This window comes from Oncorhynchus kisutch, unplaced genomic scaffold (assembly GCF_002021735.2).
Source record: "Oncorhynchus kisutch isolate 150728-3 unplaced genomic scaffold, Okis_V2 Okis03b-Okis08b_hom, whole genome shotgun sequence".
NCBI lineage: Eukaryota > Metazoa > Chordata > Actinopteri > Salmoniformes > Salmonidae > Oncorhynchus > Oncorhynchus kisutch.
The window spans coordinates 2,513,383-2,541,369 of record NW_022261980.1 but is presented as its reverse complement, the minus strand read 5'-3'; the positions used below and the strand labels follow the sequence as shown (position 1 = coordinate 2,541,369).

The window sequence follows — 27,987 nt, the reverse complement described above, 5'->3', positions numbered from 1 at the left end:
GACTCATACTGTGGCACTCTATATACTGTAGTTTATGCTCATGTACATGGGAAGGTGTGCCCCTTTCTATCCAATGAGATAATCTGGGCTCCCCCAGAAGCAAAAGTTCCTTACAGACTCTTTAATCGCGGTGTTCTTTGCACAAGGTAGTATATTGCTGCATATACTTTGGCAGGACTAGGGTTAGTTTGACACCTATGGCACTGGCAGACCTATTTTCTGCCATCGTTTATTTAGCATATTTAAGTAGCCTGGAGGCTACTCAAAATGTAGGCTGTAATTGAAAACAATACTGCATTTTAAATTGTGCCTCTGCAAGGACAGGCAAGAAATTGGTCGTCTAGGAATGTAGTCTAGGAATTATCCATATTTTCTGTCTCTATTTGAGGAGTAGCCTAATTTTGGTGAGAGTCCATGTTCTCCATGCCGCTGTCCTTTTTAAATTAATACATCCACTATTGAGGACGTTTTTAAAATTATTATTATTATTAACACTCTCTAAGGACTACAGTGACAGCTTCTCGACGTTGGGATTTAGGTTTTGTACCTGTATTCTTGCGCTGATCTACACATTTTCGTGCATGAGGCACCGTTTCCAGGCCTTATCCTTTGCTTTAATTATTTATTTACGTGTAAACTGCGGTCTTGCTATCAAAACATTGATGGTCGATAATCCCCATCTCTGTTGAGGGCCGAACTAAAACACCTTAATTTATTTTCATCTCAAATTGGAGTAGGCTGGCACACAGTCATTATGGCTCGTCCACGGCCGCGGGAGTACAAGGCAGGAGATTTGGTTTTTGCGAAGATGAAGGGATACCCACACTGGCCAGCGAGGGTGAGTAGGTGATGCAGCCGAGCTGAAAAGCAGGGAGGCGGGGTTGCCTGAGACAATACCGCCGATGCTTTGGGATATATGCGATGGGCTCTTGCCGCCACCTTCTTCACCATGCGTGTTTGTCTTTCGCAGCTTAGTTCACAGTGTACCTACCTACCTACCTACCTTCATCACATATTCAGCTATTGCGGATCGCTATTTTGATACGCTGCAAACCACAATAACCAGTCATTCTTATGTTTACCATTCTTTACATTTTCCCTGTGTTTCCCAGTCAGGAAATGAGAATGGTGTGCTACTACGTCTGTTTTTGAATCCGTCTCTTCCTTACGTACTGTTTTTACTTTTCATTTCCCACATTCCACAAATTCACTTGAATGCAAAGCGGTTGTAATTGTATCGACCTACAGAGTAATTAGCTACTGTAGCAGCGATTTGGTATAGCCTACTAGAGCTAGCCTTTATAGTCAGTCAGACTTGACCTGAGGTAACCGGGTGACGTGAGCCCTTTCCAACAACAATGTTACATTGTAAGCGTTCTGATTACACTGTTGGCCTCAAGTGTTCTAGCATCTGCAACATTGTTTCAAGATACTGACACTTTACACTCTTATTTCTATTGTTTGGAATATGTAGACAACACACAGCATTGAAGTTAGGACACTACTGCTTACTGACATATAAGTGTGTTAATGCAGTTCACATACACTGTTGCAGTTTGTATTATGGGTTCATTTCTGAGATCCCATGAACAGATACATCTGACTTGAGTGTAATAACAGTCTCTCTCTCTCTCTCTCTCTCTCTCTCTCTCTCTTTTTTTTTACCCCCATTAGATTGATGAACTTCCAGAGGGAGCTGTCAAGCCACCTGCTAATAAATATCCCATATTTTTCTTCGGCACACATGAAACGTAAGCCAACACACTATTATGTCCCAAATTGCACCCTATTCCCTATATATAGTGCACTACCTTTGACCAGAGCCCAATGGGGTAAGTAGTGCACTACATAGGGAATATTTGGGACATATACACACCTTTTCTTTACAACTTTTTGTTGATAAGCATATTACCAAAAGCATCTCCTGTGGCCTATGTTATTACACTGTGGCTTATGTTATTACACTGTGACCTATGTTATTACACCGGGACCTATATTATTACACTGGGACCTATGTTATTACACTGTGGCCTATGTTATTACACTGTGGCCTATGTTATTACACTGTGGCCTATGTTATTACACTGTGGCCTATGTTATTACACTGGGGCCTATGTTATTACACTGTGGCCTATGTTATTACACTGTGGCCTATGTTATTACACTGAGGCCTATGTTATTACACTGTGGCCTATGTTATTACACTGTGGCCTATGTTATTACACTGTGGCCTATGTTATTACACTAAGGCCTATGTTATTACACTGTGGCCTATGTTATTACACTGGGACCTATGTTATTACACTGAGGCCTATGTTATTACACTGAGGCCTATGTTATTACACTGTGGCCTATGTTATTACACTAAGACCTATGTTATTACACTGTGGCCTATGTTATTATACTGAGGCCTATGTTATTACACTGGGGCCTATGTTATTACACTGGGGCCTATGTTATTACACTGTGGCCTATGTTATTACACTGAGGCCTATGTTATTACACTGTGGCCTATGTTATTACACTGAGGCCTATGTTATTACACTGTGGCCTATGTTATTACACTGTGGCCTATGTTATTACACTAAGGCCTATGTTATTACACTGTGGCCTATGTTATCACACTGAGGCCTATGTTATTACACTGTGGCCTATGTTATTACACTGAGGCCTATGTTATTACACTGAGGCCTATGTTATTACACTGTGGCCTATGTTATTACACTGTGGCCTATGTTATTACACTGAGGCCTATTACACTGAGGCCTATGTTATTACACTGTGGCCTATGTTATTACACTGTGGCCTATGTTATTACACTGAGGCCTATTACACTGAGGCCTATGTTATTACACTGAGGCCTATGTTATTACACTAAGGCCTATGTTATTACACTGTGGCCTATGTTATTACACTGTGGCCTATGTTATTACACTGTGGCCTATGTTAATACACTGAGGCCTGTGTTATTACACTAAGGCCTATGGTGTTACACTGAGGCCTATGTTAATACACTGAGGCCTATCTTATTACACTGAGGCCTATGTTATTACACTGAGGCCTATGTTATTACACTGTGGCCTATGTTATTACACTGTGGCCTGTGTTATGCAGCTGTTCAGGGAAGCTAGAAATCATTATACACAGGCAGTTAGAAAAGCTAAGGCTAGCTTTTTCAAGCAGAAATTTGCTTCCTGCAACACTAACTCAAAAAAGTTCTGGGACACTGTAAAGTCCATGGAGAATAAGAACACCTCCTCCCAGCTGCCCACTGCACTGAAGATAGGAAACACTGTCACCACTGATAAATCCACCATAATTGAGAATTTCAATAAGCATTTTTCTACGGCTGGCCATGCTTTCCACCTGGCAACTCCTACCCCGGACAACAGCACTGCACCCCCAACAGCAACTCGCCCAAGCCTTCCCCATTTCTCCTTCTCCCAAATCCATTCAGCTGATGTTCTGAAAGAGCTGCAAAATCTGGACCCCTACAAATCAGCCGGGCTAGACAATCTGGACCCTTTCTTTCTAAAATTATCTGCCGAAATTGTTGCCACCCCTATTACTAGCCTGTTCAACCTCTCTTTCGTGTCGTCTGAGATTCCCAAAGATTGGAAAGCAGCTGCGGTCATCCCCCTCTTCAAAGGGGGGGACACTCTTGACCCAAACTGCTACAGACCTATATCTATCCTACCGTGCCTTTCTAAGGTCTTCGAAAGCCAAGTCAACAAACAGATTACCGACCATTTCGAATCTCACCATACCTTCTCTGCTATGCAATCTGGTTTCAGAGCTGGTCATGGGTGCACCTCAGCCACGCTCAAGGTCCTAAACGATATCTTAACCGCCATCGATAAGAAACATTACTGTGCAGCCGTATTCATTGATCTGGCCAAGGCTTTCGACTCTGTCAATCACCATATCCTCATCGGCAGACTCGACAGCCTTGGTTTCTCAAATGATTGCCTCGCCTGGTTCACCAACTACTTCTCTGATAGAGTTCAGTGTGTCAAATCGGAGGGTCTGCTGTCCGGACCTCTGGCAGTCTCTATGGGGGTGCCACAGGGTTCAATTCTTGGACCGACTCTCTTCTCTGTATACATCAATGAGGTCGCTCTTGCTGCTGGTGAGTCCCTGATCCACCTCTACGCAGACGACACCATTCTGTATACTTCCGGCCCTTCTTTGGACACTGTGTTAACAACCCTCCAGGCAAGCTTCAATGCCATACAACTCTCCTTCCGTGGCCTCCAATTGCTCTTAAATACAAGTAAAACTAAATGCATGCTCTTCAACCGATCGCTACCTGCACCTACCCGCCTGTCCAACATCACTACTCTGGACGGCTCTGACTTAGAATACGTGGACAACTACAAATACTTAGGTGTCTGGTTAGACTGTAAACTCTCCTTCCAGACCCATATCAAACATCTCCAATCCAAAGTTAAATCTAGAATTGGCTTCCTATTTCGCAACAAAGCATCCTTCACTCATGCTGCCAAACATACCCTTGTAAAACTGACCATCCTACCAATCCTCGACTTTGGCGATGTCATTTACAAAATAGCCTCCAATACCCTACTCAACAAATTGGATGCAGTCTATCACAGTGCAATCCGTTTTATCACCAAAGCCCCATATACTACCCACCATTGCGACCTGTACGCTCTCGTTGGCTGGCCCTCGCTTCATACTCGTCGCCAAACCCACTGGCTCCATGTCATCTACAAGACCCTGCTAGGTAAAGTCCCCCCTTATCTCAGCTCGCTGGTCACCATAGCATCTCCCACCTGTAGCACACGCTCCAGCAGGTATATCTCTCTAGTCACCCCCAAAACCAATTCTTTCTTTGGCCGCCTCTCCTTCCAGTTCTCTGCTGCCAATGACTGGAACGAACTACAAAAATCTCTGAAACTGGAAACACTTATCTCCCTCACTAGCTTTAAGCACCAACTGTCAGAGCAGCTCACAGATTACTGCACCTGTACATAGCCCACCTATAATTTAGCCCAAACAACTACCTCTTTCCCAACTGTATTTAATTTTTATTTATTTATTTATTTTGCTCCTTTGCACCCCATTATTTTTTTATTTCTACTTTGCACATTCTTCCATTGCAAAACTACCATTCCAGTATTTTACTTGCTATATTGTATTTACTTTGCCATCATGGCCTTTTTTGCCTTTACCTCCCTTCTCACCTCATTTGCTCACATTGTATATAGACTTGTTTATACTGCATTATTGACTGTATGTTTGTTTTTACTCCATGTGTAACTCTGTGTCGTTTTATCTGTCGAACTGCTTTGCTTTATCTTGGCCAGGTCGCAATTGTAAATGAGAACTTGTTCTCAACTTGCCTACCTGGTTAAATAAAGGTAAAATAAAATAAAATAAAATAAATATTACACTGAGGCCTATGTTATTACAATGTGGCCTATGTTATTACACTGTGGCCTATGTTATTACACTGAGGCCTATGTTATTACACTGTGGCCTATGTTATTACACTGAGGCCTATGTTATTACACTGAGGCCTATGTTATTACACTGTGGCCTATGTTATTACACTGTGGCCTATGTTATTACACTGAGGCCTATTACACTGAGGCCTATGTTATTACACTGTGGCCTATGTTATTACACTGTGGCCTATGTTATTACACTGTGGCCTATGTTATTACACTGTGGCCTATGTTATTACACTGAGGCCTATGTTATTACACTGAGGCCTATGTTATTACACTGTGACCTATGTTATTACACTGTGGCCTATGTTATTACACTGAGGCCTATGTTATTACACTGTGGCCTATGTTAATACACTGAGGCCTGTGTTATTACACTGTGACCTATGTTATTACACTGTGGCCTATGTTATTACACTGAGGCCTATGTTATTATACTGTGGCCTATGTTATTACACTGTGGCCTATGTTATTACACTGTGGCCTATGTTATTACACTGGGACCTATGTTATTACACTGTGGCCTATGTTATTACACTGTGGCCTATATTATTACACTGTGGCCTATGTTATTACACTGGGACCTATGTTATTACACTGTGGCCTATGTTATTACACTGGGACCTATGTTATTACACTGAGGCCTATGTTATTACACTGTGGCCTATGTTATTACACTGTGGCCCATGTTATTACACTGTGGCCTATGTTATTACACTGGGACCTATGTTATTACACTGTGGTCTATGTTATTACACTGTGACCTATGTTATTACACTGGGACCTATGTTATTACACTGTGGCCTATGTTATTACACTGGGACCTATGTTATTACACTGAGGCCTATGTTATTACACTGTGGCCTATGTTATTACACTGTGGCCTATGTTATTACACTGAGGCCTATTACACTGAGGCCTATGTTATTACACTGTGGCCTATGTTATTACACTGAGGCCTATTACACTGAGGCCTATGTTATTACACTGAGGCCTATGTTATTACACTGAGGCCTATGGTGTTACACTGAGGCCTATGTTATTACACAGAGGCCTATGTTATTACACTGAGGCCTATGTTATTACACTGTGGCCTATGTTATTACACTGTGGCCTATGCTATTACACTAAGGCCTATGGTGTTACACTGAGGCCTATGTTAATACACTGAGGCCTATCTTATTACACTGAGGCCTATGTAAATACACTGAGGCCTATGTTATTACACTGAGGCCTATGTTATTACACTGAGGCCTATGTTATTACACTGAGGCCTATCTTATTACACTGAGGCCTATGTTAATACACTGAGGCCTATGTTAATACACTGAGGCCTATGTTAATACACTGAGGCCTATGTTATTACACTGAGGCCTATGTTAATACACTGAGGCCTATCTTATTACACTGAGGCCTATGTTAATACACTGATGCCTATGTTATTACACTGAGGCCTATGTTATTACACTGAGGCCTATGTTAATACACTGAGGCCTATGTTGATACACTGAGGCCTATGTTAATACACTGAGGCCTATGTTAATACACTGAGGCCTATGTTAATACACTGAGGCCTATGTTAATACACTGAGGCCTATGTTATTACACTGAGGCCTATGTTAATACACTGAGGCCTATGTTAATACACTGAGGCCTATGTTAATACACTGAGGCCTATGTTAATACACTGAGGCCTATGTTAATACACTGAGGCCTATGTTAATACACTGAGGCCTATGTTAATACACTGAGGCCTATGTTATTACACTGAGGCCTATGTTAATACACTGAGGCCTATGTTAATACACTGAGGCCTATGGTGTTACACAGTTATAGCACTGTATTATTTTTTTATTTAGTACTTTTACCCCTTTCTCTTCATGGTATCAAAATGGTAGTTACGGTCTTGTCTCATCGCTGCAACTCCCGTACAGACTCGGGAGAGGTCGAGAGCCGTGCGTCCTCCGAAACACAACCCAACCAATGCCCACTTAACCCGGAAGCCAGCCGCACCAATGTGTCGGAGAAAACACCGTGCACCTGGCGACCGTGTCAGTGTGCACTGTGCACGGCCCACCACAGGAGTCGCTAGTGCGCGATGGGACAAGGACATCCCTGCCGGCCAAACCCTCCCCTAACCCGGACAACGCTGGGCCAATTGTGCGCCGCCCCTCCTGGTCGTGGCCAGCTGCGACAGAGCCGGGAATCGAACCCAGAATCCCTAGTGGCACAGCTAGCACTGCGATTCAGTGCCTTAGACCACTACGCCACTCGGGAGCCCGTTATAACACTGTATTATAGTGATCAGCAGATAATATAGGCCTATTATAAACTGGAAGGTTTGAGCCCTGAATGATAATTGACAGCTGTGGTATATCAGACCGTATACCACGGGTATGGCAACATATTTATTTTTACTGCTCTAATTACATTGGTAACCAGTTTATAATAGCAATAAGGCATCTCAGGGGTTTGAGGTATATGGCCAATATACCACGGTTAAGGGCTGTGCCCAGGCACTCCGTGTTGTGTCGTACATAAGAACAGCCCTTAGCCGTGGTAAATTGGCCATATATTACACTCCCTTGTGCCTCATTGCTTAAATATAACACTATCTTAACTTGGGTACTTTATAGCGAATACATTTATTGTTTGCACACACACTCTAGTTATAAACATGAACGCTCACTTCACAAAACAGTAGCACAACTTGAGTATATCAGTTACATGACAGAGTCTTTGTAGTACATATACTGAGTGTACAAAACATTAAGAACACCTGCTCTTACCATGACATAGACTGACCAGGTGAAAGCTATGATTCCTTATTGATGTCACTTGTTAAATCCACTTCAAATCAGTGTAGATGAAGGGGAGGAGACAGGATAAAGAATGATTTTTAAGTCTTGAGACAATTGAGACATGGATTATGTATGTGTACAATCAGAGGGTGATTGGACAAGACAAAAGATTGAAGTGCCTTTGAACAAGGTATGGTAGTAGGTGCCAGGCGTACCACTTTGTGCCAAGAACTGCAATGCTTCAGGGTTTTTCATGCTCAACAGTTTCCCGTGTGTATCAACAATGGTCCACCACCCAAAGGACATCCAGCCAACTTGACACAACTGTGGGAAACATTGGAGTCAACATGGGCCAGCATCCCTGTGGAACGCTTTCAACACCTTGTAGAGTCCATGCCCCGACGAATATAGGCTGCCCTGAGGGGAAAGGGGGGGTGCAACTCAATATTAGGAAGGTGTTCTTAATGTTTTGTACACTCAGTGTAAGTTACATTTTTGTGATAACAGATGAATGTTAGTGGTTTGGTTCTGGTCAGGTTGGTATTACTGCTCACCATCTCTGTCCCACCACAGTGCCTTCCTGGGCCCCAGGGATCTCCTACCATACAAGGAGTACAAGGACAAGTTTGGCAAGTCCAACAAGAGGAAAGGTTTCAACGAGGGTCTGTGGGAGATCGAGAACAACGCAGGGGTCAAATTCACCGGCTATCAGGTCCGTCGTGCTTCTCAGTCCATTTTTGTGGATTGGCCGGCACATACAGAAGTATACAAAAGTAATCAAGATATGTGGACGGTGCATTCTCATATTATGGGCTGCTGCTTCACCTTGGTGCAGTCCTCTCCTGGAGAGTTCCTTAATCTATTTGATTTGTTTTGCTCTCAATATTTTCTCAGTTGATCTCAATAGCACATCAGTGAATAGTGTCTGCTCACTGTACTGTTTTGTAGATTTTTCTCATGTCACTATGAAGCCAAAGGTATATTTCCTACTCTGTGTGGACAATAAAGTTGTACTCTATTCTACTGTACTCTGTCCTATGTTCTCAGGCCATCCAGCAGCAGAGCTTTTCCAAGACGGCGGGAGAAGGAGGAGACGTGGCAGACGGAAGCAGTGAAGGAGAGGAGAGAGATTCCATAGAGGAGGTGGAAGATGACAAAGGCAAACTGAAGGAAGACAGGGCCGGGTTCAAACGGAAAAGGACGGCCTCCTCTAAGGTACCAGGTCATCACAAACTAGTTATCAGACCTGTTATTACACTCTATCACACTGTAAACCTGTAGAACTCAACCATAGTCCTGGAGACCCACAGGGTGTGCGGATGTTTGTTCCAACCCATCATTAACGCACCTGGTTCAAAGACTTGATAGATGATTAGTTTGGTCAGATGTGTTAGTGCTGGGCTATATAAAGGTCTGCCAGCCTGTGGGAACCCAGGAACAGGGTTGAAGAACACTAGCTTAACATAAATGTCACGATGGTCTTGGGCGTGTTTTTAGATTTGTTTGTGTGAGATGGTTGACAACAGGGTCATTTCAGGGGCATCTCTAAAGTGCATCTAAAAACTTTCAAGGGGCTTCCTCTCCTTGCCTCCTCTCCTTCATCTGCACTGACCGGACAAGGTGAAAGCAATATGACGAATGCCTTCCAACCAGGTATCTGTCTTCACTTGTTTAGCAATGTCAGCTAAATGAAACAAACGATAAGATGAGAGGAAGCCACGTGAAACTATTGAGATCTATCTCTAGTCTCTCCGGAGCTATAGCTAATCTATAGGTTAAAGGTAAAAGGTCAGAGTGCAGGTGCGTATGTTCAGGGGAGCAATAGGAGGGGGGGCTATCATAAGCCTACTGATACATTACATTGCAAGTCGTCAGCATATCTTGAAAAATAATGATCATGAAGTGAACTCGGAGGGTTGAGAAACGCTGATAGTTCCATTTGAATGGTATTTCCTTCATCAGGACAACACAAAGCCTATGGGCCCATACAGAGGCAGGGTGGTTGTAGGTAATGTTACTGTGGTGTCCATTGAGGCCTGGGTTGAAAAAAGTCACCCACAGCCCCCTCCACCCCATCCTCGCTTAGCAACCACTGTTGCCTAGCAACTGGGCTCTATTACGCACATCTATTCGATGGAATGTAGCATTCCAGAAGACTGACCTCAGCCTCTCAAATTGGAAGTCTAACTCGTGCTTGCATTACACAGATGAACATTTTCTTGCTCTTGTCCTTCTAAGTGCTGGCTATGCTTTTGCTGTTTTGTTTCTCAGTGCAAATACAGCTGTTTTGTTTCTCAGTGCAAATACAGCTGTTTTGTTTAAGCGCACATAGCATTTTACCTGTGTTCTTTATACGTGTAGTGTGTTGTAGTGAAAGTTGAACAAATCAGCATCACACACAGAGTTGAACTGAGCTATGCAGAGCAGATGTTATGTTAATACATTATGATACTCTAACAGGGATGTTAATACATTATGATACTCTAACAGGGATGTTAATACATTATGATACTCTGACAGGGATGTTAATACATTATGATACTCTAACAGGGATGTTAATACATTATGATACTCTGACAGGGATGTTAATACATTATGATACTCTAACAGGGATGTTATGTTAATACATTATGATACTCTAACAGGGATGTTAATACATTATGATACTCTAACAGGGATGTTCATACATTATGATACTCTAACAGGGATGTTATGTTAATACATTATGATACTCTAACAGGGATGTTAATACATTATGATACTCTAACAGGGATGTTATGTTAATACATTATGATACTCTAACAGGGATGTTAATACATTATGATACTCTAACAGGGATGTTATGTTAATACATTATGATACTCTAACAGGGATGTTAATACATTATGATACTCTAACAGGGATGTTATGTTAATACATTATGATACTCTAGCGGGGATGTTAATACATTATGATACTCTAACAGGGATGTTAATACATTATGATACTCTAACAGGGATGTTAATACATTATGATACTCTAACAGGGATGTTAATACATTATGATACTCTAACAGGGATGTTAATACAATATGATACTCTAACAGGGATGTTATGTTAATACATTATGATACTCTAACAGGGATGTTATGTTCATACAATATGATACTCTAACAGGGATGTTATGTTAATAAATTATGATACTCTAACACGGATGTTAATACATTATGATACTCTAACAGGGATGTTAATACATTATGATACTCTAACAGGGATGTTAATACATTATGATACTCTTACAGGGATGTTATGTTAATACATTATGATACTCTAACAGGGATGTTAATACATTATGATACTCTAACAGGGATGTTAATACATTATGATACTCTAACAGGGATGTTATGTCAATACATTATGATACTCTAACAGGGATGTTATGTTAATACATTATGATACTCTAACAGGGATGTTATGTTAATACATTATGATACTCTAACATGGATGTTATGTTAATACATTATGATACTCTAACAGGGATGTTATGTTAATACAGTACGATACTCTAACTGGGATGTTAATACATTATGATACTCTAACAGGGATGTTATGTTAATACATTATGATACTCTAACAGGGATGTTAATACATTATGATACTCTAACAGGGATGTTATGTTAATACATTATGATACTCTAACAGGGATGTTAATACATTAAGATACTCTAACAGGGATGTTATGTTAATACATTATGATACTCTAACAGGGATGTTAATACATTATGATACTCTAACAGGGATGTTAATACATTATGGTACTCTAACAGGGATGTTAACACATTATGATACTCTAACAGGGATGTTAAAACACTATGATACTCTAACAGGGATGTTAATACATTATGATACTCTGACAGGGATGTTAATACATTATGATACTCTAACAGGGATGTTAATACATTATGATACTCTAACAGGGATGTTAATACATTATGATACTCTGACAGGGATGTTAATACATTATGATACTCTAACAGGGATGTTAATACATTATGATACTCTAACAGGGATGTTATGTTAATACATTATGATACTCTAACAGGGATGTTATGTTAATACATTATGATACTAACAGGGATGTTAATACAATATGATACTCTAACAGGGATGTTAATACAATATGATACTCTGACAGGGATGTTAATACATTATGATACTCTAACAGGGATGTTAATACATTATGATACTCTGACAGGGATGTTAATACATTATGATACTCGGACAGGGATGTTAATACATTATGATACTCTAACAGGGATGTTAATACATTATGATACTCTAACAGGGATGTTATGTTAATACATTATGATACTCTAACAGGGATGTTATGTTAATACATTATGATACTCTAACAGGGATGTTAAAACATTATGATACTCTAACAGGGATGTTATGTTAATACATTATGATACTAACAGGGATGTTAATACATTATGCCATTCTAACAGGGAGCAGATCTGATGAAGGGATTGGTTGAAACATCATTAGCCATGCTCACTTTTTCAGATACCTACAGAACATTTGGGTTCCAGAAATTATTTAAAAAATCGTCCGGTTCAAAGAATAATGGATGTCACGACTCCCGCCGAAGTCGGCTCCTCTCCTTGTTCGGGCGGCGCTCGGCGGTCGACGTCACAGGTCTTCTAGCCATCACCCCTCCACCTTTATTTTCCATTTGTTTTGTCTTGTTTTTCCGCACACCTGTTTTACATCCCCTCATCACTCTGTATATTTTTCTTATATTGCGTCCGACTGTTTTCCTTCTGCCAAATAAAGTGTGCCTGTTCACTCATCTCTGCTCTCCTGCACCTGACTTCAGTTCACCAGTTGCGCACACTGTTTACAATGGATGCATTCATTAAACTTCATTAAGTACTTACTTTATTGTTCAATGAGACTCTATGTTTCCCACATATTGCAAGACAGCAAATCATATTTGTGAAATTGTATGCAATACTTATTGATACAGTATCATGGACTCTTGCTATCCACTAGCAAAGCACGTCCATTTAGTGTTGCATGAGTGCTGTTCTGACAAATAAGCACCTCATCACTACCTGCACACAACAACTTCCTGGTTTCAACGTCCTCAGGAAGGAGTGGTCCTCAATAGGTTCAGAACTGGCCACGGCCCATGCCTCGCCAACCTCCAGCGATGGGGCATAAAAGCAAGCCCCCTATGGCCTGTGGGGTGGAGAAAACCATGCACCACATTTTTTTTGCATTCACTGAATAAATAAATAGTGCTGATCTGTGTGTGTTGTCCCCAGAAGTCATCCAAGCTGTCCAGGATCTCGTCTGGAGAGGAGGATCTGGAGGACGGGAAAGAGGAGGATCAGAAGAGCGGATCGGAGGGGGGAGACCCCGATAACGGCATCATTCAGAACACTGCCGACAGCAAGGTGGGCCGCCCAGGGGGGATGTCAGGGTTGGGGACAATTCTAATTAAAGTCAGTTAAATCAGGAAAGGATTTGAATTTTAAATAAATATATATTTTTTTTAAATAAATAGGTTCTCCTTTTCAGTTTATTGAAAATATAAAATTTTTACAACAATTAAGTCCGAATTTCAGTCTACTTCTTGAATTGACTGTCTTCAATTTGAATTGACCCCAACCATGGTGGATGCAGCCTGATCCCAGATCTGTTTGTATGCTTGGCGTGACATTGACCCTAGTTGACAAGACATTGCTGACACATTTCAGTCACAGGTATGTTTATTCCTTCCTTGGTACCGCAAAGTGATAGTGTTGCAAGATCAACACTTGATTACTAATTTATTTGATTTAGCAAAGATTAAAATGGAGGTGAAAATGTTGCTGATACTGTTCATCCAATGCAGGAATACTGACACCAGGGGGCATGGTAGCAAAATAACTGTTCTGATTCTCTTGTATCCTTCAAACAGCATTATTATATCACTTCATTGTGTCCTGTGTCACTGTCAGATACTTATGTTTCTGATGTGTATTCTAATTGTTTAATAGGATATTTTTCAATTAGAATATTTGTATGCCTCTGTTCCAGAACCAGTTGCTGAGAGAAGAACATTAGGTGCTGTGGACACCTGCAGAGGGAAGGGAAGGTATTCATTGTTGCTGTCACGTGATATTGGAATGGTCCCATAATCACCAACTCTAGCACTACCTGTAATGGGTCATTCACATCTATCTCTATGTAGAAAATAACACACATCTACTACAGTATATCACTAAATCTGTACAACTCTGCTTCAGCCAATAGACGCCCAGGCTTGACTAGAGCCAAGGTAACTAGCTTCAAAACAACATACACACACACTTGTGTCCCCGTCTCTTTCAAAATCAGAACGCCACATTTCATATCTAAACAGTGTAAAATAAGCATAAATCGATATTTATATTGACCCTTAGCCTCCACTATCTGATTAATCCATCAATGATGTCATATAGGTAAACATGTTAGCTATGTTTGATAAAACTTCTATGAATATACAGTATAATATACTCCCTTGTGGTCTATGATGATTGATATATGTTGGGTATTGCAGTGTTCTGATCATTTGCTTTTATAAAACATTGGTTTAAGGGGAGGGACTAGCTTAGGGTTGCAAAATTCCAGTACATTTTCAAAATTTTCCAGTTTTCCAGAAATCCCGGTTGGAATAATCCTGCAATCAGGAGGGAATAAGCAGGAAATCCGGTGATCATACGACTGGAATTCATGGGAAACCTGAGAATTTGGGGAAAGTTACTGGAAATTTGAAATGTGTGTTTAACTGACTGTATAACATATCCATATCACTCAGCACTGTATGTTGCTCTTTTATGTAACCGCAAAAGATGAATGGGAAAAGACATAGATAAATGTACGAAGTGTTGTGCACAAACCGACTCTCTAACTCTCTATCTATATATTTGACTTTGGTTGTAGAGTATAGGGCCAGTATTCTACCTGACTGATCTAGCTAACTACTCGTTCCGCATCCCAAATGGAATCCTACCACCTACATACTTTTGTGCACTACGCTGCCTTCATCTTTCTATGGGAAGTGATGAATCGGTTTTAACCTGTGTCAGTAGAATGGGTTATTGTATATTTTATAAGCTTTCTATAGTGGCATGCTCAACTGTTGTACACAACTACCTAGTTATTTTCTTAACGTTTTCAATTATACTGAACAAAAAGGTAAACGCAACATGTAAAATGTTTCATGATGAGCTGAAATAAAAGATCCCAGAAATGTTTCATACGCACAAAAACATTATTTCTCTCAAATTTGGTGCACAAATTTGTTTACATCACTGTTAGCGAGCATTTCTCCATTGCCAAGATTATCCATCCACCTGACAGGTGTGGCATATCAAGAAGCTGATTAAATTAGCATTACACAGGTGCTCTTGTGCTAGGGACAATATAAGTTTTGTCACACAACACAATGCCACAGATGTCGCAAGTTTTGAGTGAGCATGCAATTGGCATGCTGACTGCAGGAATGTCCACCAGAGCTGTTGCCAGAGAATTGAATGTTCATTTCTCTACCATATGCCGCCTCCAACGTCATTTTAGAGAATTTGACAGTACATCCAACCAGCCTCACAACCGCAGACCACGTGTAACCACACCAGCCCAGGACCTCCACATCCAGCTTCTTCACCTGCGGGATTGTGTGAGACCAGCCACCCAGACAGCTGATGAAACTGAGGCGTATTTCTGTCTGTAAAAAAAACGCTTTTATGGGGAAAAACTCATTCTGATTGGCTGCGCCCCTGCCCACTCATGTGAAATCAATAGATTAGAGCCTAATGAATTAATTTAAATTGACTGATTTCCTTATATGAACTGTAACTCAGTAAAATCTTTGAAAATGTTGCATGTTGCGTTTATATATTTGTTCAGTATACCTGCTGTTTTTCCATTCACAATTCTTCCACAGTGCGGTGAATGAGAAAAAAATGACATAACACAACCATGTTTGCAAGCACCTTTATCAGACGATATATTGGTTTTCATCCTGAGGCATTTATGACATGTTGGAAACTCAGAAATACAAGCTTCCGAGTTAAAAAAAATAACATTTGAACTGCCCTCCAACTATTTACAAGTGACATCACCTACTAAGGAAATTACCTCGATTACGAAATCAGCGTTCTCAATGAGTTCAAGGCATGTGAATGCACACAACTCGTTTCTCCGAGTTTTCAAGTCATATTTTCAGAGTTTCCGACTTGTCATGAATGCAGCTTTAGTGTTTGGTGTAAAGTTGGCGCCTGGCATGCTGGAAAATTGTGTTTTCTGCCTTGGTTCAGCTTCCAAACTTACTGTTACACACTCCCATCAATGGTATGCCAGTAGCCTGCTCTCCTTCCTATGTCTTTATGAAAAATATATTATATTTATTTTTTTGATGATAGTTGATTATAATACTGTGTGAAATGTAAACTCATACATTTGAATTTTTTTATTTAAACCTTTCAATCTTTGTTAATGCTCGGAATTAGAACATGTTTTACATTTTAAAGGTTTGTAGTTTAAAGTAAACTGTTGCTGTTTATGGACAAGACTTTTACAGAATAAACTCATTGGAATGCACTCAGTGTTTGCACGTATTATTTGGATAACACGGACATCTCACATGCAAGAGCACCAACAGAGCCAGAAAACACAAATCAGATTTGGTTTCTGGTTTCTGCGGTTATGCTAGACAGAGAGATACTTTTGGACTGGTTTCTGCGGTTATGCTAGGCAGAGAGATACTTTTGGACTGGTTTCTGCGGTTATGCTAGACAGAGAGATACTTTTGGACTGGTTCCTGCGGTTATGCTAGACAGAGAGATACTTTTGGACTGGTTTCTGCGGTTATGCTAGGCAGAGAGATACTTTTGGACTGGTTTCTGCGGTTATGCTAGACAGAGAGATACTTTTGGACTGGTTCCTGCGGTTATGCTAGACAGAGAGATACTTTTGGACTGGTTTCTGTGGTTATGCTAGGCAGAGAGATACTTTTGGACTGGTTTCTGCGGTTATGCTAGGCAGAGAGATACTTTTGGACTGGTTTCTGCGGTTATGCTAGACAGAGAGATACTTTTGGACTGGTTCCTGCGGTTATGCTAGACAGAGAGATACTTTTGGACTGGTTTCTGCGGTTATGCTAGGCAGAGAGATACTTTTGGACTGGTTTCTGCGGTTATGCTAGGCAGAGAGATACTTTTGGACTGGTTTCTGCAGTTATGCTAGGCAGAGAGATACTTTTGGACTGGTTTCTGCGGTTATGCTAGACAGAGAGATACTTTTGGACTGGTTTCTGCGGTTATGCTAGGCAGAGAGATACGTTTGGACTGGTTTCTGCGGTTATGCTAGGCAGAGAGATACTTTTGGACTGGTTTCTGCAGTTATGCTAGACAGAGAGATACTTTTGGACTGGTTTCTGCAGTTATGCTAGGCAGAGAGATACTTTTGGACTGGTTTCTGCGGTTATGCTAGGCAGAGAGATACTTTTGGACTGGTTTCTGCGGTTATGCTAGGCAGAGAGATACTTTTGGACTGGTTTCTGCGGTTATGCTAGGCAGAGAGATACTTTTGGACTGGTTTCTGCAGTTATGCTAGACAGAGAGATACTTTTGGACTGGTTTCTGCAGTTATGCTAGGCAGAGAGATACTTTTGGACTGGTTTCTGCGGTTATGCTAGGCAGAGAGATACTTTTGGACTGGTTTCTGCGGTTATGCTAGGCAGAGAGATACTTTTGCACTGGTTTCTGCGGTTATGCTAGGCAGAGAGATACTTTTGGACTGGTTTCTGCGTAGTCAAGGCCTGAGTCGGTCAGCCAGCCAGCCAGTCAGTTGGTCAGTCAGTTCCTTCAGTCAGTCCTCTTGTCATTTTGTTGGTCTCTGAGGAAGAAGGCAGGGCTAGTGACACAGCGGTAGCAGAGGGCTTGGGGTACGATGGCATACAGGGCATTGACTAATAGAAAGACAATCTGGCTGTCAGCTGGTACTCTGTAGGAGAACGGCGTCCGCGTGTGGAGAGATGCACCAATGTGGGAGAACTGGGCCTGAGGAGGAGAGAAGAGAAGATAAGACAGAGAGAGTATAAAAACAAGAAGTGGAGGGGTAGAAAGAAAGAGGGAGAAGATGAGGAGAAAGAATGAAAGATAAATGAAGGATCCGCTTTGATCTCAACATGAAAGCTGGAAGATACACTAGAAAAGCTGGATTTCTTGGTACGCATCTGGTATTCAGAAACCTTTCTTCTATATACTGTACAAGTATACCATACGTCTTCTATGAACCCTGTACCATAGCATAGACCTACACTCTCCTGAGCTGTTCACTGTCATATTCTGTCAGTATCATGAGTGGAATATCTCTCCACTATCAAACTCTGAACTGGGCCTATTTCCCTGTAGCCTACTGCTGTCATTCCTAGTATGGAGAGGCATTGAAACAAGATGTATGAGTCTGTCTGTCTGTCTGTCTGTCTGTCTGTCTGTCTGTCTGTCTGTCTGTCTGTCTGTCTGTCTGTCTGTCTGTCTGTCTGTCTGTCTGTCTGTCTGTCTGTCTGTCTGTCTGTCTGTCTGTCTGTCTGTCTGTCTGTCTGTCTGTCTGTCTGTCTGTCTGTCTGTCTGTCTGTCTGTCTGTCTGTCTGTCTGTCTGTCTGTCTGTCTGTCTGTCTGTCTGTCTGTCTGTCTGTCTGTCTGTCTGTCTGTCTGTCTGTCTGTCTGTCGTCTGTCTGTCTGTCTGTCTGTCTGTCTGTCTGTCTGTCTGTCTGTCTGTCTGTCTGTCTGTCTGTCTGTCTGTCTGTCTGTCTGTCTGTCTGTCTGTCTGTCTGTCTGTCTGTCTGTCTGTCTGTCTGTCTGTCTGTCTGTCTGTCTGTCTGTCTGTCTGTCTGTCTGTCTGTCTGTCTGTCTGTCTGTCTGTCTGTCTGTCGTCTGTCTGTCTGTCTGTCTGTCTGTCTGTCTGTCTGTCTGTCTGTCTGTCTGTCTGTCTGTCTGTCTGTCTGTCTGTCTGTCTGTCTGTCTGTCTGTCTGTCTGTCTGTCTGTCTGTCTGTCTGTCTGTCTGTCTGTCTGTCTGTCTGTCTGTCTGTCTGTCTGTCTGTCTGTCTGTCTGTCTGTCTGTCTGTCTGTCTGTCTGTCTGTCTGTCTGTCTGTCTGTCTGTCTGTCTGTCTGTCTGTCTGTCTGTCTGTCTGTCTGTCTGTCTGTCTGTCTGTCTGTCTGTCTGTCTGTCTGTCTGTCTGTCTGTCTGTCTGTCTGTCTGTCTGTCTGTCTGTCGTCTGTCTGTCTGCTGTCTGTCTGTCTGTCTGTCTGTCTGTCTGTCTGTCTGTCTGTCTGTCTGTCTGTCTGTCTGTCTGTCTGTCTGTCTGTCTGTCTGTCTTCTGTCTGTCTGTCCTGTCTGTCTGTCTGTCTGTCTGTCTGTCTGTCTGTCTGTCTGTCTGTCTGTCTGTCTGTCTGTCTGTCTGTCTGTCTGTCTGTCTGTCTGTCTGTCTGTCTGTCTGTCTGTCTGTCTGTCTGTCCTGTCTGTCTGTCTGTCTGTCTGTCGTCTGTCTGTCTGTCTGTCTGTCTGTCTGTCTGTCTGTCTGTCTGTCTGTCTGTCTGTCTGTCTGTCTGTCTGTCTGTCTGTCTGTCTGCTGTCTGTCTGTCTGTCCTGTCTGTCTGTCTGTCTGTCTGTCTGTCTGTCTGTCTGTCTGTACGTACACACACTCGGCCTCTCTCTACCTCTATATTTAGCCTGGCTAGGCAACGTGCCTGCTGTGTCTAAAGATGGGCCCAGCCTTTGTCTCTCTTGGGACTGATGGCACAGGACAGCCTACTGGCTTCACAACAAAGCAATGGCAGCCACTCACTGTTTCGTTTGCTGCTTCCAACTACACATGTGATCTTTAAATAAGCTTTAAGTGGTACACATACACACATTTTGAGCGATCAACCAATCAATCAACCAACCAAAATGTATTGTACCCAAAGGGAAATAGGTCTGCAAGCAAGTTAAATCCACCTGAGAAAGAATGTGTCAGTCTAATGCATCAATACTGGCCATATACAGAGCGCTCCCTGAGCCCTTGTTAGGGAGAGTACCTTAGAAACCCGGGAATTTATAGCACTAATCAGACTGTGTGTGTGTGTGTGTGTGTGTGTGTGTGTGTGTGTGTGTGTGTGTGTGTGTGTGTGTGTGTGTGTGTGTGTGTGTGTGTGTGCGCACGCACTAGCCTCTGCAGTACGACAGCTTGTCCACAGGAAAACAGATGAGTTAACCATGTGCAGAGCCACAGTCATTCACATAATTTATCTAGGACAACACTGGAATTTGTATAGCTGAAATATCCCCTAGGTATAGATCTAGGATCCTCTCCCCCAACCCTAACTTTGACCTATAGTGGGGAAAATGCACAACTGACCCAAGATCAGCATGTAGGAAGGGGAACTTCACCCTACTTCTTTTGAAATAGTAATTTCATTACAGTTATATTTCTAGGCTCCCCACTCACCTGTGCTATTGCCCCAGAGTGGACCAGAGTGAGGTCAGGCATCCACTCACACCCAGGCACGAGCAGCCCGTAAAGCGCAATGATGTAGTACGGACCGGAGTAAAGCATGTTCACTATCATCTAGGACACAGCAGAGACATAATAGGCTGCATTTACACAGGCAGCACAATTCTGATCTGTTTTCCACTAATTGGCCTTTTGACCAATCAGATCAGCTCTGAAAAATATGTGAAAAGATTTTATGTGATTGGTCAAAAAAACCAATTAGATCAGAATTGGGCTGCCTGTGTAAACACAGCTATAGAGATTAAAAGGGGTCCTACTATATAGTTTGAGGTAAGTAGTGAGTCATGGGTAACTGCAAACATGGCGTGTGTCTGAAAGTGGGCGTGTCAACAGAAGTGGGAGTGTGGAAAGCAAATCAAGACCGTTTTGTGTGGCTGATTGGGCGGCACGACGAGTCGATTGTTGATAACTGTAGCATTTTGGCTAAAACTAACCCTTTTCCTAACCTTAATCTCATTCTCCTAACCTGACACGTTAAGTATCCTAACCTGACACGTTAATTATCCTAACCTGCCACGTTAATTATCCTAATGTCACGCCTTGGTCATTGTATTTTGTGTTTTCGTTATATATTTGGTCAGGCCAGGGTGTGACAGGGGTTTATGTTATTGTATTTCGTATTGGGGTTTGTAGTATTTGGGATCGCGGCTGATTAGGGGTGTTGTATAGGCTTGGCTGCCTGAGGCGGTTCTCAATCAGGAGTCAGGTGATTCACGTTGTCTCTGATTGGGAACCGTATTTAGGTAGCCTGAGTTCGCTTTGTATTTCGTGGGTGATTGTTCCTGTCTCTGTGTTGTGTCACCAGATAGGCTGTAATAAGTTTCACGTTCCGTTTGTTGTTTTTGTATTTATAAGTTATTTCATGTATCGTTGTTTATTTCATTAAAGACATGAGTAACCACCACGCTGCATTTCGGTCCTCTCTTTCGACAAACGAAGAACGTCGTTACACCTAAACTACTATATTAATTCTCCTAAACTGCTACGTTAATTATCCTAACCTGACACGTTAATTATCCTAACCTGCCACGTTAATTATTCTAACCTACTATATTAATTACCCTAACCTGCCACGTTAATTATCCTAACCTACTATATTAATTATCCTAACCTGACACGTTAATTATCCTAACCTGCCACGTTAATTATCCTAACCTGTTACGTTAATTCTCCTAACCTGCCACGTTAATTCTCCTAACCTGCCACGTTAATTCTCCTAACCTGCTACGTTAATTCTCCTAACCTGCCATGTGAATTATTCTAACCTGTTAATTATTCTAACCTGCAGTGCACCTGGCTATGGCCGGTCTAACCGATAATGGAGCGCTGATGTTACACCCATCGCTGTTAATCCACCTACTGATGTTAAACCCATCGCTGTTAATCCACCTACTGATGTTAAACCCATCGCTGTTAATCCACCTACTGATGTTAAACCCATCACTGTTAATCCACCTACTGATGTTAAACCCATCGCTGTTAATCCACCTACTGATGTTAAACCCATCGCTGTTAATCCACCTACTGATGTTAAACCCATCACTGTTAATCCACCTACTGATGTTAAACCCATCGCTGTTAATCCACCTACTGATGTTAAACCCATTGCTGTTAATCCACCTACTGATGTTAAACCCAAAGTCAAGCTGTTTATATATTCTATGTGCTAGTCTATCTGCTGTGTAGATCCTACTAAAGCATTAGGAGAAATCAGCAGGCCTCCATCCCATATGAATGTAAAGGTTGACACCGTCTCATCCGATCTAATGATTAGACGGTGCTATATTTCTCTTGCTAAGACACCTGCTTTGTTAGCTAACTCCCATAAGTGAAAATACATTTAAACTTTTCTTTAACAATTTCCGTGAGGAAAAACGTAACTTTAACAAGACATTTAGTATTAAACAGCGAGCGACACGCACCACATGCAAATGCAATCAAGAGTTAAAGTATCAAAGCTTCCGTTATTTAGAATGTGGTGCTGGGTTTGGTTTACAGCTGTTTTAGTGAGAGGAAAATATCACCTCTATTTTAGACATGACAAACGTATGAGTCCATCATCCATATAACAGTGTGCTCCATGGCTTGGCCTTTCCATTACTTACCTGTATTTTAGGATAAGACGACGGGTCCTTCAGGTAAGGCTCATATAGCTGTGTGTACTCCTGACACCACTCTGTCGGGCAGTCCAGGGCCACCTAGGCCAGACACTGTTCAATGAGTGTTACATCAGGCCCAGTTGTAAACAGCTAAATGGGCCTCAAACCTTTCTTCAGCAATGAGTATAACTATACTGATCCTTTTGTAACAGAAGCTTTTTTTCCTTTTGTAACAAGCTTTTATTCAGCTCAGAGTGACATTCAGTACCATGCTCCAACATTTTCATCCATCATCCTTCTCAGGTAGTTTTTACCTTTATTTAACCATTTAACCTTTATTTAACCCTCTTTTTCGAGGGGGACATGTCAGCCGCCACGGTAACCCATAGATCCATTAGAAGTACAACTGGCTGGCATCTGTAGTTTGGCAATGTCTCTGTGGTTCTTACCAGGCCTCTGAAGACACAGAAAAATGTAGCAGGGACGAGGTAGATGACAAACAGAAAGTCTAGGGGCCTCTCCACTAGCGTAGTCCTCTGGGCCTCATTGATACTCTGACAGAAAAAATATAGAGAGAAAAATACACCAACATCAGCAATGTCTCTCTGTTTTAATGGATAGTGATATTGCTGAAGTCAGGATTTGCAGCTCGATGTGTGCACACCAAAAAAGCTTTGCAGGATTGAGTGAACAAAATAAAATAAAAAATTGCTTCAGATTGAAATGCTTCAGATTGACATGAAAACATTTAGTCAAAAAACACTTGGCCTCTGCAAGAGGAGCCAATTCCCATTGAATTGTCTAATAATATCTGGGAACATCTATTTTTACTTTGGCATCTTTAACCAAATTCCCTGGTGGTCAATCATGGTGGATGTAAACAAGTAGGCTTGTTACTGATAAATGGAGAGTGACTATGTCCCTTGCAGTGTTGCATTATAGCATCTGGTTACAATGCAATATTGTATGACCTTTGACCCTGAAGGATTGGGCTCTTACCATTGTCTGAGCCTGTCTGGTGGTGGACTGGCTGAAGACGCGGAAGCAGGCCCACACCGACACCACGACGTAGAGCATGTGGACCAGGAACAGGGGGCTCAGCTGGGTACCATACTTCCCTGGTGGGGAGAGATCAAAAAGCATGTGTGAAAATAATGTTCCTCTCTGAGGATAGACAATACATGTTCTGTCTGTGTACAGGGGTAAATCTCACTAGATCTGTGCTGAGACTGATTTGCATTGTGTTCAGGGATAAAGCATATCAGCCATGCATGTTCAATGAAGTAACGGTCTAATTTGATCCATTCGTTTGAGAGTACCCACCCACAACATTTCCAGGAATGTAGACGATGACGCGCATGAGAATGGACCCCACCCAGTACAGGCCGATGGCTCTGTAGCTTGCCCTGCAAAGACAGGCAACACACACATCACAACACACACATCCCAACACACACAACACGCACAACACAGACATCATTACTGTGGCTCCTTGTTGTAGCCCATAACTAGGACCTCTATGAGCTCTGATCAGAATTAGTGCACTACACTATATCACTTTCTCACTCATCATTTTTTACCATTCATTCAGGATTATCCGTAATCAGGGTAGCATCCACATTCATGTAAAAAATATACTTCTATTCTTATTTACAATTAAAAGTGACTCCAAAATAATACAATACATTATTTACCATTAATTTATATTGGGCACAAAATAATCTGAAACACAACCAAAAACAAAGAGCAAATGCATCCAACAAATTTGTAGAGTAACAAGCTTGATGTAGTCATTACATGCTATGAATATGGGACCAAAAGTTAACTTGTCCCAATACATTTGGTCCCCTAATGTCGGGGGACTATGTACAAAATTTTATTTAATTTCTAAACAATTCACCCAATATGGATGAAAATACCCCAAAAATGAAAGCCAGCAGTATGCACTTTAATCTATCATTTCAAATCCAAATTGCTGGAGTACAGAGCCAAAACAACAGAAAATTTGTAAAATGTCCCAAAACTTGGAGCTCACTCACTGTGTATAATATGGCACCCTAAGTCATCATGTCTGATACTGACATGGGTTATGTCTGTTAATGTGAGCATGAGCTACAGGCTGAGACAACCTCATAATAAGGACTTATTAAGGAGTTATTACACCCAGATATGTACAGTTCAGTGGTATTTGCTATCAATGTAAATGTATGATTGTTTCAGCTTCCTTACCTTTAAAGACTTTTTATAAACTGGGTTGGGTCGAGCCCTGAATGCTGATTGGCTGACAGCCGTGGTATATCAGACCGAATACCACAGGTATGACAAAACAATTATTTTTACTGCTCTAATTACGTTGGTAACCAGTTTATAATATCAATAAGGCACCTCAGGGGTTTGTGGTATATGACCAATATACTACGGCTAAGGGCTGTATCCAGGCACTCCGTGTTGCATTGTGCGTAAGAACAGCCCTTAGCAGTGGTATATTGGCCATATACCACACCTCCTCAAGCCTTATTGCTTAAATAAACTCCATTAAACCTACTTATATAGTCTTAATGATTCCATTGCACTTAGTTATATGGTCTTAACTTTGTGTGAGCATGAGCCAAAGGCTGAGACAACCTAATAAGGACTTATTTAGGAGTTATTACCCCCAGATAAATACAGTTGAGTGGTAGTTACGATCAATGTAAATATATGTAGAGCAACAGGTAGCCTAGTAGTTAGAGCATTAGGCCAGTAACTGAAAGGTTGCTAGATCGAATCCCCGAGCTGACAAGGTAAAAATCTGTTGTTCTGCCGCTGAACAAGGCAGTTAACCCACTGTTCCTAGGCCGTCATTGTAAATAAGAATTTGTTCTTAACTGACTTGCCTGGTTAAATGAATAAAAAATGGGTTGTTTTAGCTTCCTTACCTATATGGCCTTTATAGACTCCATTGAACTTACTTATATAGTCTTGACAAATTCCATTAAACGTACTTATATTGTCTTAACAGATTCCATTGAACTTACTTATATAGTCTTAATAGACTCCATTAAACTTACTTATACAGTCTTAACAGACTCATTTAAATGTTATTTTTCTAAACCTCTTTGGATGTGTCTCCTAAACGGCTATAAAGTCAATGTAAAGCACACACCCCCAGGTTATAGCTGCAACCATGTGCAGGTACATGAGATAGTGGACACATCCATCCCAATAGGAGATCATGTGTCCATGGGCCGTGTTAATGTAGGGGTCTGCCTGTAATGAACATGATAAAGGTATGAAGATATATTACTATAACACTGTTAAAGTCTGCTTTCATTGGGTTCTTCATTGCATGGGACAGTTTTCAGTGTGTATTCACTGGCATGGACTGTAGGTAGTGTGTGTGTGTGTGTGTGTGTGTGTGTGTGTGTGTGTGTGTGTGTGTGTGTGTGTGTGTGTGTGTGTGTGTGTGTGTGTGTGTGTGTGTGTGTGTGTGTGTGTGTGTGTGTGTGTGTGTGTGTGTGTGTGTGTGTGTGTGTGTGCGCGTGTGTCCATACATGCGTCCATTAGGTCTATGTATGTCCGTCCGCCCGTGTGTGTGCATGCGCCCGTGTGTGTGTGTGCCACAGGGATGTTTACTTGCATTTTTGAGATAGAAGGTGATGAAACCATGGATGATACTGTCCTGCTCCAGACCAATGATCAGGTTTACCACACTCAGGAATGCATGCACTGCAAACACTGTCAGAACAAGAGAACACTGAATAATACAGTTCTATTTGACTTTACTTATTTGAGTTATTCTAGTCATTTAGCAGATGCTCTTACAATCAGTTCCTTCAATTAACAAACATATAACAAAATCATAGCAAAGTAAACCTTAAAAAATCAGCTAAATAAGTGGTCTAGTGTGCGTAGCAAAGACAGGTACAACAGCGAAGTTAGAGCCCGTTGTGGCTCAGTTGGTAGAGCAGAGCGCTTGTAACACCAGGTCCAGGATCGTCGGGTTTCCATTCCCACCGGGGCCTCCCATATCAAAATGTATGTATGCATGTAAGTCACTTTGGATATACTGTATGTATATAAAAACTAGCCTAAACCTACAAGTCTTAGTTAAAATAGAGAATACCTGCATGGGAAAACACTGGTGAATGTAGAGGAAAACTAGCCTAAACCTACAAGTCTTAGTTAAAATAGAGAATACCTGCATGGGAAAACACTGGGGAATGTAGAGGAAAACAATGTAAACTCTCACCATAGAATAGAGGGTCTTTGGGTGCCTTCTTCTTGAATAGAAAGCATGCAGATATAGCCAAGATAAGAACAGTTGTAGATCCAGCGAAAAAGACTGTCTCAATGCTAGACATAAAAAATACTCAATTAATTAGGCCTAACCAGAAATAACATGCTAAGAATCAAATCAACTAGGATACATATTACTAATGCTTTTAAACTAGATTGCATACAAGACTGCATATAAAACTACTAGGCTATAGCATCATCCACTATCTAGCATTATAAGGTTTATTAACGGCTACAGTAAAACACATGACAACTATATTATCGACAATATCCCTACTCACCTGTTAGTGTAGATCAGAGAGTTGAAGAAAAATGAAATGGGTATTGATGTCAAGGACAAGATAAAAACTCCCGTCCCAGCAGACGCGTGCATTGCTCTATTTACACTGTCGACGCGCATAAATAATTATTTGTTACTGAAAATAAAACACAAAATTATATCTGTTAAAAACCATTAGAACATGTTGCTCAATACATTTTTATTGGGCGCGTGCTGCGCCGTACGTATTCTGCCAGCACCCTGTGCGCATCTCAATCGTATAATAAGGCTTCCTTCTCTCCCTGCCTAATTAACAATGCAGAAGTCGGGAAACCTAGGCTTAGGTTATCTGCTTTTACCTATCCATGTGTCACAGGTCAGTATGGATGAAGAGAAGGGAGCAAGGAGAGGAAGCGACTGCAAAGCATTGAGATCCCCTTTCCTATGGCGCTAAATTCTATTCTGACTGCTGTCGTCGACTCATGATCCCACAAGTGGAGTTCACGTCCCTGA

General features: G+C 41.5%; 2 protein-coding genes across 6 annotated transcripts; one reads left to right on the top strand and one right to left on the bottom strand.

Annotated features, from left to right (window-relative positions):
• On the top strand, positions 1-16,881 carry hdgfl3 (HDGF like 3). 2 transcript variants are annotated; one of them, XM_020470791.2, is made up of 7 exons: positions 1-146; positions 738-838; positions 1,675-1,751; positions 8,846-8,984; positions 9,320-9,487; positions 13,581-13,712; positions 14,338-16,881. In XM_020470791.2, the coding sequence occupies exons 2-7, from the start codon at positions 755-757 to the stop codon at positions 14,362-14,364; spliced, it is 627 nt and encodes a 208-aa protein (XP_020326380.1). In that variant the 5' UTR covers positions 1-146; positions 738-754; the 3' UTR covers positions 14,365-16,881. The 2 variants fall into 2 exon arrangements, with proteins under 2 accessions (XP_020326380.1, XP_020326381.1); XM_020470792.2 differs by having other exon boundaries at positions 129-838; positions 13,584-13,712.
• LOC109878593 (transmembrane 6 superfamily member 1) lies at positions 16,262-27,968 on the bottom strand. Of its 4 annotated transcripts, none has more exons than XM_031812647.1 (10): positions 27,834-27,964; positions 27,497-27,631; positions 27,169-27,272; positions 26,557-26,654; positions 24,261-24,343; positions 23,937-24,055; positions 23,387-23,491; positions 22,944-23,036; positions 20,773-20,892; positions 16,262-18,341 (listed from the first exon to the last, which is right to left on the bottom strand). In XM_031812647.1, the coding sequence occupies exons 4-10, from the start codon at positions 26,583-26,585 to the stop codon at positions 18,147-18,149; spliced, it is 744 nt and encodes a 247-aa protein (XP_031668507.1). In that variant the 5' UTR covers positions 26,586-26,654; positions 27,169-27,272; positions 27,497-27,631; positions 27,834-27,964; the 3' UTR covers positions 16,262-18,146. The 4 variants fall into 4 exon arrangements, with proteins under 4 accessions (XP_031668507.1, XP_031668506.1, XP_031668508.1 ...); XM_031812648.1 differs by adding an exon at positions 26,083-26,182 and having other exon boundaries at positions 16,885-18,341; positions 26,553-26,654; positions 27,497-27,968; XM_031812646.1 differs by having other exon boundaries at positions 27,497-27,966.
• Positions 27,969-27,987: the final 19 nt, after the last annotated feature.

Excerpts from the sequence above, each read along its gene's own strand:
- hdgfl3 (XM_020470791.2), top strand. The coding sequence starts at position 755 with ATGGCTCGTCCACGGCCGCGGGAGTACAAGGCAGGAGATTTGGTTTTT. Across the intron at positions 8,985-9,319 it reads TCAAATTCACCGGCTATCAG|GCCATCCAGCAGCAGAGCTT; the intron begins GTCCGTCGTGCT and ends CTATGTTCTCAG. Across the intron at positions 13,713-14,337 it reads AGAACACTGCCGACAGCAAG|AACCAGTTGCTGAGAGAAGA; the intron begins GTGGGCCGCCCA and ends CCTCTGTTCCAG.
- LOC109878593 (XM_031812648.1), bottom strand. The coding sequence starts at position 27,615 with ATGCGCGTCGACAGTGTAAATAGAGCAATGCACGCGTCTGCTGGGACG. Across the intron at positions 26,183-26,552 it reads CTTCTATCTCAAAAATGCAA|ACCCCTACATTAACACGGCC; the intron begins GTAAACATCCCT and ends CATTACAGGCAG. Across the intron at positions 20,893-22,943 it reads CGTCTTATCCTAAAATACAG|ATGATAGTGAACATGCTTTA; the intron begins GTAAGTAATGGA and ends GCTGTGTCCTAG.